General features: G+C 41.7%; 1 protein-coding gene across 1 annotated transcript in view; it reads left to right on the forward strand.

Annotated features, from left to right (window-relative positions):
• PKP2 (plakophilin 2) overlaps positions 1-14,091 on the forward strand; it is a 157,004-nt gene that overhangs the window by 62,798 nt on the left and 80,115 nt on the right. The window contains exon 2 of the mRNA XM_082255212.1: positions 10,353-10,456. Within this exon, the coding sequence (XP_082111338.1) occupies positions 10,353-10,456 (104 nt within the window). The remainder of the gene's footprint in view (positions 1-10,352; positions 10,457-14,091) is intronic.

Consider the following 14,091-nt stretch of genomic DNA (forward strand, 5'->3'; position numbering starts at 1 on the left):
GCACTTCATATGAACTGCTTGCACCGTTAGCTGTAGAATCCAAGCACCATTCCCTGCTGTTTGTGGTTTGGTGATGTTTTTAATTTGTTTTTTACATATTGTAATAAATACTATACTATGAGGAATTTTTTCTGGTGTTGGTGATTCTTCTGTCTGGCTTGATGAGATTGAGCAGTTCCCCTGATGACTTCACCTGTGAGGTTGAAAGATCTACCACATCCATAGAGTATCAGATGTATCTTCATAAGGAAGATTGAATACTGAATGCGTCTTTGCTGTCCTTAAAACTAAGGGTTCTTTCACACGGGCGCTGCGCCTGGCAGACTCCGTTTTGCTCAGCGGGGATCGATCCCCGCATAGCAGGTGGATCACAGGTCCGTCTCCACTTACTTTGCAGAGATGGAGATGTCAGAGACCCGTTCTCCTCTATGGGAAATCGGATGAAAATGGACCGCCTGTCCGTTTTCATCCGATCCAATCCTTCAGACGCATGGAAAATAGGGTTACCATCTGTCTGGATTTCACAGACAGGATCAGATACCAGCGGGTGTCGGTGAACATGCCACCGCTGACATCCACTGCTCCATAGGGGTGCATGGAGCATACGATCAGGTCCACCTGAAAAGCTTTTGTAGTAACAGAAAAAAGCCGCTCAGGTGAGGCAAAGCACTCCGGTGCAGGTCGGGTCCGCCATCCAGTAGTCAAATAATCAAAGAGAAAGTTTGACCGCACTCAGGAGAAGATGAAAATGGAAGTGTTTAATTCCTCATACACTTGAATACAAACAGTGCATCACACAGACATGGGACAGGCCTACGCGTTTCACGATTCTTTAGATCGCTTACTCATAACCAACTTTCACTTTATTGTGATTTATTTTGTTTGGTTTAAAACTCAGTTTTGTTTATGCACATTTGTATACTTGTTGAAGAGTGTCACTATTACAGCGCTGCTTTTTTCTTTTTAATGTTGTAATGAATTGTCTGTCCACAGGGTCTCTATAATTACTGCTATTTTATGTCCATCAGTGGGGTAATTAATCTTTTGTGCTTGTGTGACTGCTCTAGGAACAGTCAATTGTAAACTAATCTAGGCCAATGACTGATATGAAAGGCGCAGCATCCCCTGTACAAAATATACAAAAAAAAGCAATAAACTTTGAGTTTGATTTCCTGTTCTCAACTTTTGACATGTTGGTATCTTGCTTTCACTAACATTTTGCTATGCAGCCAGTCATATGAGACTTGGGAGGAGTTGTGTGTTTTCTTATATGTGGGGGAAAATGTTTTTAATTTTAAACATATCTCCTTACGGTGAGCTATGCAAAACGGTCTTCAGTTTCCCAAGCATTTCTGGATATATAAGGGCAATTGCCCCAGGCCCTTGCCAGAAGGGGCCCCTGCTATGCAAAAATGTAATGATTAAAAAATGTGGTTATTTTTATAACCTGTATCGTGGGAAGCAATATTTTTACTGCAATCACCTGTATGCCTAGGTTCACATCTGTGCAGGAATGCGAGTGAATCGCATGCATTCCCACACTCCCATGCAGCCGCACACAAAATGCAGTGCTTAAAAAAAAAAAAAACAGACAAGAGTGCCATTGACTCTTAATGGCATCCCCACACTAAAAAACGGATGAGGAAACATATGGTGCAAACACATAATGTGCTTTCTGTTCCATTCAAATTAATGGGCTGCCGTTCCCACGAATACATGGCACGCAGAGCCGCATAGATGTGAACCAGGCCGAAGCATTTTATCTTGATGTATCGTATCAGTTTTAAATTCAATTTGTCAACTCAATTGAACCATGCATAGAGCCCTTACGTCCTTAAGGAAGGTAACCTATGACTTTACAATGGGTTCAATCCCCTAGCCGACTTAACCCCCATTGACACTGATGCCACTTGTCAGGTGATTTGACAAGTCCAAAACGCATTACAAGTCACACCCTATACAACTTTGCGGTGCGGCACCGATTTAAAAATGTTCCTGCACTTTTTTGGGCGATTTTGGGGGCAGCTTGCATAGACATCTGTGCATGAAGTCACACAGATGTCAGCCAAGTCGTACCTGAAGTCACACTGACATGTGGCTTTGAAATCGTGAGATTTCAAGGGAAGTTGCACAATTTCAAAGTCAGATATGGTGTGAATGGGGGCTTAAGCTGTCTACCTGATGCAGCGATAAGAACTGAGGCTAAGAAACTTGTCCCTTATTTCCCTTGTGATTTCATAAAATTGTTTGTAGCAAAAATTGTCTGGTTTGCAGCTTTTGTCATGAACAGTGTCAAAAGCTGGCCATACATTGTCATCCCAGGCATAGACGGAGCGATTTTCGATCTGTGTTGATGGTGGAATCCCTCCCATTGAGCCACGTGTCACTGTGATTATTGCTAGCGGCTGTAATATAAATAATCGCATGTAAAATCCGGAGGCTGATCTATCGATCAACTTGGGTACATTAAGCCTGCCCATACATGGTTCAAATCTCTGCTGATTCCTGCTGAATCAACCAGGATTCGCACCATCTATGGCCGGCTTTAGTTTTAATAAAATTGAGATGGATAGAAGAATCCCCCCATGCTGGGACATTGTAATCTGACAGTTGTACACACTGCTGTCAGAATACATTGATCAGTATCTGCAGCCTATTTCCAACATGTACTGTCAAAAGACCATACATTTTTGATCAGTTTATGGCCAACTTTACTCCATGATGAAGAACTCGATGATACCTTCCCAAGTGATGGTCACTCGTTATTCAGGAGAGTGATCATTCAGAAAATTATGAGAATCACAATGTTCCATGAAAGGCTAAAGCTGACCATAAAAAGCCCATGGGCTGAATGAAAAAAATCGAATGGATTTTTCCATCCAGGCTAACAGTACAGATGGACAGTTCTTCCCTGCTTGTTATTGTATTCTTAAATCTATGAGTGCCAGCTCTCAGAATACCTCAGCAGTGATTGCAGCTAATTGGGCTTGATGGGCACTATTCGGCAACCCACCTTTGGACGTGCCACCCTGTTAGGTTTTCAATAAATTCCGCTAAATCCCCCAAAATTGTAAGTGTATGACCATCTTAAGTGCTCTTTGTCCACTGGATGTAGAGAGCAGCATTCTAAAGATGATACAGTTTAAGGAGTTCATGAAACATTTTCAGATGCCAAGTCCAGAAAGAAAGATTCCTTGTAGATATTGTGGAGCAGGGGTCTCCAAACTTTTTAAGCAAAAGAACAGTTTACTGTCCATCAGCCTTTGGGGGGGGGGGGGGTGGACCGTGGCCATTGGGAGTAGAAAATACCCTGGAATCAGTGCCCCATAATTGGTTTTATTGGAAGGTATAGACCCCCATTGTTGATGGCAGAAGGAGGAATGGTGCCCCGCTATTGATGTCAGTTTGTGAAATAGTGCCCCAAGGGCCAAATAAAGGCAAGCAAAGGGCAATATCTGGCCCCCAGGCCACGGTTTGGAGACCACTGTTGGAGAGTGATGCATTTAGTTGTATTTTAGTAAACGTTATTTTATTCAGCTTGGATAAAATTTACATTGACAGGATCAGAGTTGAGTTTTCTTGTGTAAATCGATGAGTCAGTCATTGCTATCTATGGAAACTAAAGAGTAAATAGCAACATATCCATGTTCTTTGTCATTTGTCTTGCCTAAAATTCTACAGTCTACAAGGAGGATTGCTGGCATGTATTTACATGTATTTATATCTTTTCCTCCAACATACTGTATAACTCATGTAACCTTCCTATGTATGTATACCTTGTCACTTTTGATGACATGCAGTAAAATGGCTTTGTTGTTTATATTTGATGATTTACCATGGATTTTAATCCCTGTGTATGAGGAACCCACAGAACTGGAAGTACCCTGGACTCTCTAAGGTCTAAATCCAGCCCTGTGCCTAAGGAGTTTCTTTTGCTTTCTTTTGGACCACAATCTTGGATGAGTAGTTCTGGCTCACAATTAGTGTTCCAAATATTTCCTAAGGTGTTCAGTAGAAATGAGATCAGGGCTCTGTGCAGACCACTCCAGTCTCTCCACACCATACTGGTCAAACAATGTCTTTATGGAGCTGGCTTTGTAGAGAGGGACACCGTCATGATGGAACAGAAAGGGGCCTTCCCTAAACTGAAAGCACATGGTTGTCCAAAATGTCTTTGTATGCTGTAGTATTAACACGTCTCTTCACCTGGAACATCTGAACTCAATAATTTGGAAGAGGGTCCACATTCATTCAGCCATATTAATGTACAGGACCTGAAGATGTTTTATAAGCCTTAAGTTTTTCCTGTATGTGTTTTTTTTTTTATTCTTTTTATTTAAATATTAGTACATAAAATATGCCAACGCAGGGGCCAATACCAAAGCGACTGCTGCATGTCATGCCGGGTACAAAAGAAACAGTTAGTGATTGATATAAAACAAAGTACAATACCAATGTGTGTGAGGCTCACGCTATACCCTCAAGAATGAAAAAAGGAGATAAAGCCGCCCCTGGTCAACAACAGGCAAGGGCTTCAACCACTTCCCTTCTACACCCTAAGCAGTCTGAACATAAAAGGTTGTCACTTAGCTAGAAGTTTCTGACATTAGTGCGGTGGAATCATCCTGAAGCCATTTAGACCATAGATTTTAAATTTTTTGGGGCACCCCCTATTGTAGTAGGTGTCTTTATACAAAGGCAGAGTGGTATTGACTAGTTTCTTCCAATACGTTACCATTGGAGGAGTAAGCTTTTACCATGTGAGAGTGATGGCCTTGCTGGTGTTCTAAAATTTTGTCTGACCCATTAAAATTCCGGACCTCGTCACTTCCGGTGACGCTACGTCATAACCCAGCTGGTGCGAGCCCCGGTGCGCATGCGCACAAGACATTTTCAAGGTCCGATGAAATTCTAAGACTTAGCGAACAGCTGATTGAGAGGAGGAGGGGCTGAGGTGGGACGCACACACCGACGCAGGAAAATTGCTGTCACGGGTGAACCAAAGGTGCTGGAGACCCCAAAATTGTATCGCAGGTAGCCAAGACACTCCCCTACAGCTGATACATTTGGGGTCTCGGGGATGAAAGGGCGCGGAGCAGTGACCCTGAGCTGTGGGGGGGGCGTCTTGGCTACCTACGATAATTTTTTTGGGGGTCTCCAGCACCTTTGGTTCGCCCGTGACAGCAATTTTCTCGCGGCGGTGTGTGCATCCCACCTCAGCCCCTCCCCCTCTCAATCAGCTGTTCGCTAAGTCTTAGAATTTCATCGGACCTTGAAAATGTCTTGTGCGCAAACGCACCGGGGCTCGCACCAGCTGGGTTATGACGTAGCGTCGCCGGAAGTGACGAAGTCCGGAATTTTCACGGGGTCCGACAAAATTTTAGAACACTGGCGTAAAAAAAAGTTCTAATAATGTCAGTTTGGCCACTGTGGGGACTAGAGCTTTGACCAAGCCCAGCATGTAGACATGTAGAGAGGAGGAAAAGGCTACTCCTGAGACCGTGTGGACAATTCTGAATACTGACTCGCAATTTTGGGTATTTACAGGGATATATTTTTGTTTTATATCAATAGCAGTTTATGCAACGGTTTTACAGTAAATCATCATAGCACCATATAAAGCAACTACATCAATCTCATCACATTCCTCCCTTATGTTTCACAAGGTAAAATGTCACCTTTGCTTTTAAGTGGCTTTCTGACAATGTAAGTCTATTGTAAGTCCTTCAGGGAATCTGAGCTTTGGGTGTTGACAGATTAAGACTGTATTGAGTTTACACAGGAGAAAGTACAGTAGCTTACTATGGTAAGAGGGGTGGAGGGGAGATAAGTAAAAACCTATTCACTAAACAATGGCTAAATCAATATTGTCAGAGGGATTATCTTATAGTTTCAAGGCTCACAAAGTACACAGAAATTTCAGCAATGCTGCAGTACGGGGTCTGTGCACCTGTATATAGCTGGGGGACAGAATGATTTATATGCCACAGAGGCTTTGAAGAAACCGCAATCGCCATTGTCTGTGTCAAACTTTTTACATTTGTTTCATTTATATACAGTCTGTACCCATCACTCTTATCTTTTTAACTTGCATAGAAAGTAGAACTGGAACCAAAAGTCAAAAGGCGCATTTGTTTGGGTAGTGCAGGGGTATCAAACAGTTTTATCACGTGCAAGATCAACATTATGGTTGTCTTCAAAGGGACGTTATTGAAAAGACACAAAGAAAAAAGTGTGCACCGGCTCTCAAGTAGCATTTACAATTATGGGTATAAGTCAGGCATGTCAACAAATGCAAGGACATCATGCTGTGGACAGCAAGGTATCCCTGGTTTCAGTTTTTCAACTGCTATTAACTGTACATTTACGGATTTATGGATTGGCAAAGCAGGTCTATTCCTTGGCAGTAGTGCATGTTATCAGCACAATATGTTCAAAAGGCAGTTGTAGTTGTAAGACTATATAAATGTATCCACTCTTTATCATATTAAACAATTGTCTCTACATTCAATGATCAATGGTTTTGGTAATAACGTAAGTAATAACTAGCTTTGAAAGTAGAAGTCTAGGAAAAACAATGGCAAGCAGATATTCAAGTGTACATCTATTGTACAATTTTCAACTGGCATAGAATATTATTATTCTTAAAATAAATATAAGCAGATGTCCAGAGCACCCCCCCCCCCTCCTTACATGAGGTGTCAAAAGTCCCCCACCCTCCCTTAACTTGCACTGCTGTCAGGAGGAAGCTTGGGGCAGAGCTAAGAAGCAGAAAGTGCAGGGTCTGGAGGGGGACCAGAGGAGGGCTGGGGTTAGCTGAATGCTAAGACCAGGGAGGATGGAGACTGGGTGCTGTGGCTGCGGTTCTGTCCTCCCATATTCCAACTGCTGGGACAAGATAGGGGTGGAAATAAAGGAGTGCCAAAGCTGCAGGAGAGATGCGAGGGCCATGAAATGGCCTGGTGGGCAGGATTTGGCCCTCAGACCTTGTGTTTGATACATGTAGAGTAGTGGATTCATTGGTACAAAATCTTTGATGGGTGATTATTCTAAATGGATGGATTCCTCCATCCACACAAGCCAGGTGAGTGGAGGAATCCTCCCCACTCGTATTTTGCATTCTGATAGCGATAATCCCTGCTTTTAGAATAAAGCTGAAGGCTGATCAAGAAAATCTTTCCAACAAGCCTGTTAGAAAAAATTCGATCTAATTGGCTTCTGACTTGCTTCTGTCAGATAGGCATTGACATACATGGATCAAAATTCAACTGGTCACCAAATTTCCATCCAACTATAGCCAGCTTTACAGATTCATATTCAAAAACTTTTGTCTGGAGATGCAGGTATTTTGCCGTCAAATTTCTATTAAGTTTTAATCAGAGTCTAGTTTGACTAAAATGCAGAGTTGTATAAAGTACTCGAAACCCATACTTGAGTAAAAGTACAAGTGCTCGATCAAAAAGTGACTTGAGTAGAAGTGGAAGTGCTCGATCAAAAAGTGACTTGAGTAGAAGTGGAAGTGCTCGATCAAAAAGTGACTTGAGTAGAAGTACTAAAGTATTCAACATTTTTTGTACTTAAGTATTGCAAGTAGTTTTTTTTTTAAATTTTGCTACTCAAGTACTGAAAGTAAAAGTACCAGTAGTTTTGAAAAAAATTGCTACTCAAGTACTGAAAGTAAAAGTGCAAGTACTGTGTTTTGTAGTTATTAAAGAAAGAAGTCAAAAGTTTGAACATCATATTGTTTTTTATTATTTCAAATGCAGCTTTTATTTATACATACAGTAGCATTTATTTTCGTATGCGCTGATAATACACATGTTTTGAGCTTTATGAAACCTGCCATCTACTGTTCTGGCAGTGGTAATTTTTATAATTGTAACGAGTAACTATGCAGCACAAAAAGAAAATATCTGAGTAGAAGTATTGAAATCATTGAAAAAACGTAGTGAAGTAAAAGTGGAAGTAGGAGAAAAAATTCTACTCTAGGAGACAGATACCGCCTTTCGGTACTTAAGTACAGTAGTGAAGTAGTTCTACTTAGTTACTATACATCTCTGCTAAAATGCCATTTTAGTTTTAGCCATATTTTAGTCATCTGAATGGTTTTAGTTTTAGCTGTATTTTAGTCTACTTATATTTCCAGTACATTTTAGTTGACTAAAATCTCCAGTACATTTTATTCAACCAAAATTGACTGGGTTTAGTTAAATTGTAATGCAATATCTAACTACCCTGATAATGAACAGTATTAGACTAAAAGTCACTAAAGAAAAGTGTAGAACTTATAATTGTGGATTTAAGTTTAGGATTCCTGCGTATGCTGTGGGGCTCACTAAGGTGTAAAACACATCTTTGGCAGTTTTTCAAGACATATGGAAAAGAGATAGAATGAAAGAAAACAGAGAGGGCAGAATAGTGCATCAGAAGCTCGAATCCAGGAGGATAAAGCATACATACTCCGTCAAGGACCACAAGAGGTGTGTGTTTAGTCACCCGTGGCCCAGGTGAGAAACTCAGAAGAGTAAGGGAACATAGAACACGAGGTTCATGTTAACGAAAACTGGTCTTCCATACCTGCCTCCTGTGCCAACAGACGTTTGAGGTCTCTAATAGTGTCAACCTCGTCTACCCACTCCCCAAGAGAAGGAAGTATTGACAGGGGAGCTAATTGGGGGGGGGGGGGGGTGTTGAATATAGGTCGCCATTAATTTGCAGTATAGGTCAAAGATACGTTGCCAAAAGGATCTGATAGGTGGGCATTTCCTTAGTGGAACAACAGCACCAACAAGTATCAGACCTAGAACGGTTAAAGTGATGTGATACGTTCTGGCACCTATATCAGCTGGTGGTCACTTTTTGAACCCTGTTTCTTGTTGTTTGGTAGCTAGGGAAAGTTTATGGGTTAGGTTAAAACATTTCAGCCAATTGGACGGGGGAAAATAATAATGTAGCTCAGATTCCCAGACCTGAGTATAGGAGGGTAGATCAGGAGATGACGCCATCAAAGAGTACAATTGAGAGACCTCATGTAGCGGAGGATAGTCCTACAAGAGCAGAGATTTGAGCATTTCTGTAGAATTGCTAAACTCATTACATACTCCTGGAGTAAGAATTTAATAACATGTTATTATTCATGGTATTAAGGCTTGAACATGCGCTACAGACACAAATTTAGCCATTGTGATATATAACGTCTGTATAAATAAACCAAGTTTCACAAATTAAAATATTGCTTTTTGACAAACAGAAGTACAACTTTAAAATAAAAAAATAAAAAAACTGTAAACACTATTGGCTGTAGTGCCATTGTACTTATTACCTAAATATTATCAACATTAAATATTAAGAAAAAATAAATAAAAGCCTTTTTTCCTAATTTTTTTTCCTTTCAGCTGCTTAGCAGATGGCTCCTACTTATTTTTATGTGATAGTGCAGTTATTTTGACATCAAATTTTGATTTCGTTTTAGTCATAGTCGTTGGACTAAAATGTCATTTTAGTTTTAGTCTTACTTTAGTCTTCTGACTAAAATGCCATTTTAACTGTGGTCGTATTTTAGTTATCTTAATTGTTTTAATTTTAGTTGTATTTGGTCGACTAAAATAGTGATAATGTAGTCAGCGGGAAAAAATTTGTTGACAAAATTAACAATAGATGCAGGGTGCTGGCCCCTCCCACCAGCTATGATTTTTTTTTTTTTACTTTCAATAATTTTTATTGAAATTTTTACCAGAATACAAAACCACCAGAGGGGAAAAAAAATAGAGTTTTGCATAAAAAACATTTGTTAGATAACAGAAAGTCATACAACAAGGGTACACATTATAGTCTGCCCTATCCTTTTTTTTTTTGTTTTACTGTATTTTTCCAGTTGAGAGAATAAATATTGGCCTAGGTTAACCTTGTCTCTGGTACAGAAACACAGTTTTCTAGCACAGAACCTGTTGGCCAATCTAAAATATTTTGGTTGTCGCAGGAACAGGAGTTGTAGGTGAAGGTTCCAATGGGGGTGACTGTACCAGTGACAAGTTCCTAAGAGGAGATATCCCTTCACTTTGGAAAGATCTCCTCTTACTTCTTGTTGTTTCTCTGAGAGAGGAAGTGAATGGAGAAGAAAATTTGGTTACCAGTTTTTTGGAAATAAATACTAACTTTAAGGTTTCTATACTAATAATATTTGGAGCAAGTCCAATTTTTCCCAGCCGGGCCAATAAAGTACAGGCTAGGTGGGAACCCTGTTGACTGATAATCAGACCCCCCCCCCCCCCCGTATTCCCAATTGTCCTCTAATATGTATGACTGTTTCCAGGCTATATACCAGTTTAAGGATTTGTTCTTTTTTCCAACAGGTTCGATCCATCAGTCTGTCAGCATTTCTGACCACTTACCGTATACAACCTTGTCACAGAGGGAAATCACCAGAACTCCATCAAAAAGCGTTGACACCATGAAGGTGAGAAGACAGCTGTCAATCAATGGGCCTGATATCTCACAAGTATCTGAGAGGACAGTGTCTGGGTCCCTATAGCAACCAGATCATTTTTTTCATTTTCAAAGCTGAAATGACTGTTTGGTAGTAGTGATTGAGACCATCCTTATGATCATTGAGAGGCACCAAAGAACTGTTTATTGCACATAAAGACACATCATCATGGCTCTTTAAAGCTAAATTTCAGGCAAACCGCTACATCCACAGATGACACTGTATATATATATATATATATACAGATCTGTGCTCAAATTTTGCCCTGGCAGAAATTGTAAATTTTGGCATGAATTTGCAAATATGACTGATCAAGCAAAAAATTACAACAGCAGGGGTCAAGTTCTGGGAAAAAAGTGCTGCCCTGTGGCCCAGTCTCCGAAGAGAGGGGATCATGCTTTGCTTCAGTATGTCACAGTACATGTTGGCATTCATGGTTCCCTCAATGGACTGTAGCTCCCCAGAGCTGGCAGCACTAATATAGCCTCAGACCATGACACTCCCCACCACCATGCTTGACTGTAGGCAAGACACACTTGTCTTTGTACTCCTCACCCGGTTGCCACCACACACGCTTGACACCATCTGAACCAAATACGTTTATCAAAACGTTCAGCTATCCCTGGAGCCACTAAAAATGTCCACGGTCTCATTAGACCAAAGGACATGGTTCCAGTAATCCATGTCCTAAGGGTCCTTTCACATGGCCGCTCCGTGTGTCCGCAAATCATCCCATCCGTTTGCGGATGATTTGCGGACATAATGTAAGTGAATGGCATTGCGGATGTCAGCGGAATACCATCCGCTGACATCTGATTTTCCTCCTTTCAGTTCTGTTCCGTTTTTTCGAATGGAACAGAACCCTATTTTTTCATCCGTGTAAAAAACGGAAAGGAAGGAAAATCGGATGTCAGCGGTGTCATCCGCTGACATCTGCAATGCCATATACTTACATTATGTCCGCATATCATCCGCAAACGGATGGGATGATATGCGGGCACACGGAACGGATGACACAAATGTCATCCGCTCCGTGAAAAAAAAAAAGTCCCGCAGCGGACTTAAGCAGCAGAGCAGCCGTGTGAAAGGACCCTTAGTCTGCTTGTCTTCAGAAAACTGTTTGGGGGCTTCCTTGTGTATCATCTTTAGAAGAGGCTTCCTTCTGGGACTATGCAAACCAATTTAAAGCAGTGTGCGTTGTAAGGTCTGAGCACTGACAGGCTGACCCACCACCCCTTCAACCTCTGCAGCAATGCTGGCAGCATTCATACTTCTATTTCCCAAAGATAACCTCTGGATATGATGCTGAGCACGTGCACTCAACTTCTTTGGTCGACCATGGTGAAACCTGTTCAGAGTGGAACCTGTCCTGTTAAACCACTGTATGGTCTTGGCCACCATGCTGCAGCTTAGTTTCAGGGTCTTGGCAATCTTCTTATAGCCTAGGCCATCTTTATGTAGAGCAACAATTCTTTTTTTTCAGATCCTCAGAGAGTTCCTTGCCATGAGGTGCCATGTTGAACTTCCAGTGACCAGTATGGGAGAGTGAAAGCGATAGCACCAAATTTAACAAACCTGCTCCCTATTCACACCTGAGACTTTGTAACACTAACGAGTCAAATGACACCGGGGAGGGAAAATGGCTAATTGGGTCCAATTTGGACATTTTCACTTAGGGGTGTACTCACATTTGTTGCCAGCGGTTTAGACATTATTGGCTGTGCGTTGAGTTATTTTGAGGGGACAGCAAATTTACATTGTTATACAAGCTGTACACTCACTACTTTACATCAAATACAGCCTTACAAGTGCCCATCAAATGCAGCCTTACCAGTACGCCCATCAAATGCAACCTTACCAGTGTCTATTATTGCAGCCTTACTAGTGCCCGATTAAATGCAGCCTTGCCAGTGCCCATCAAATGCAGCCTGATCAGTGCCCATTAAATGCAGCCTGATCAGTGCCCATCAATACAGCCTGACCAGTGCCCATCAATGCGGCCTTACCAGTGCCCATCAATGCAGCCTTACCAGTGCCCATCAATGCGGCCTGACCAGTGCCCATCAATGTGACCTTACCAGTGCCCATGAATGTGGCCTTACCAGTGCCCATAAAATGCGGCCTTACAAGTTCCCCTCAAATGCAGCCTTATCAGTGCCCATCAATACAGCCTGACCAGTGCCCATCAATACAGCCTTACCAGTGCCCATCAAATGCGGCCTTACCAAGGTATTGGTGACGGCCTTAGCAACCTCTTCTTTAGTAAGTTGGGTTTTTAGTTTGTTTATCGTGTCTACGTCCAAGATAAGTAATGGAGTGTCTGCTCTATAGGATGCCAAATGATCCTCTCTAGTAACAGTAGAGTTTACAGACTGATGAGGGGATATAATATAAAGAGATTGGTATAAAGCACTAAACATTTTCATAATTGAAAAAGGTGAGGATATCATTTCTCCGTTCGGTCCCTGAAGGTGTGAGATAAAAGTAGGAGTCTAGATTTGTTTTCTTCTTTTTTCTTTCTTCTCTTTTCAAGCTAAGAACATTTTCATCATTTTCATTCATTAACCAGAAAAATACTTGAGAATCGTACAAGAAATGCAGTGTCCTTGCCATTCCTGTAGAAGAAAGGGAAAACACAAACAATGTTATCTTCCATCTGTATACTACTAATCCTTATATCCCCCTGTAAAGTAGATGGAGAAAGAAAAAGGTCCAGTTTGGGTGACAACCATGGTTCCTTTCATTGATAAAGTGAAATGAGTGAGTGTTGTCACCATAGGACAAGAAGTGTGTTATTAGTAGGATTTCCAGGTTAGAAGGAAGAAATAAAAGCTTGAAGAAATAGCACTAATGTGGTCACAACAGTTACACTGATAAGATACAATATATACACTTTTTAGGTTTAGGTACATTTATTTAATATACTTAACCACCTAATTTTACTATATGGCAGGTGGCAGGGGCGGACTGACCATACGGGCATTTAGGGCACTGCCCGGGGGCCCGGGGCCAGTAGGGGGCCCCATGACGCTCGCCATCTTACTACATTCAGGGAAGCTGTCAGCATGGTAGGTAGTAAAGCCGAGTATAACACGGATGGACTATTTGGTGTGAGCTGGAGCAGGCACGGGCAGAGGAATACACAGCAGCTCTGTGCTCTGAGGTTGTGTTACACTTTGAGCTATGGGAGAGTAAAAACAACATCTGATGTGGGAGTGCAGAGACAGTATTTCAGATTTGATGGACCAGCAAGCTGGAAGTAGAATTGAAAGTCGGTAAAGCTCTCTGCTCTCTGTATGACCGCTCTGACTTGCTGACATCCGTGGAAGAGCCCTGAGTGTTAACCATTGCTTATCTGCTGCAAGGAAATGCTACACTGCTGCTATCCTCTGTTCTTGCATTAAAGCATATGTAAAGTGAAATTCTTGCCTCTGCTCACTGATTTTCTTACACTGAGCATAAAAACCTAACTTGCTATATGCTTGCTGACAGAGGCGTAACTAGAACTTTCAGGGCCCCAGTGCAAGAACCCATGGGGCCCCCCTGACCCCAAGCCTGGGCCTATCCCACTGATCCCTGAGGCCGATTGCTCCCATTTCAGGTTT

Source organism: Pelophylax lessonae, assembly GCF_965119305.1.
Source record: "Pelophylax lessonae genome assembly, chromosome: 4".
In the NCBI taxonomy this organism is placed as follows: domain Eukaryota; kingdom Metazoa; phylum Chordata; class Amphibia; order Anura; family Ranidae; genus Pelophylax; species Pelophylax lessonae.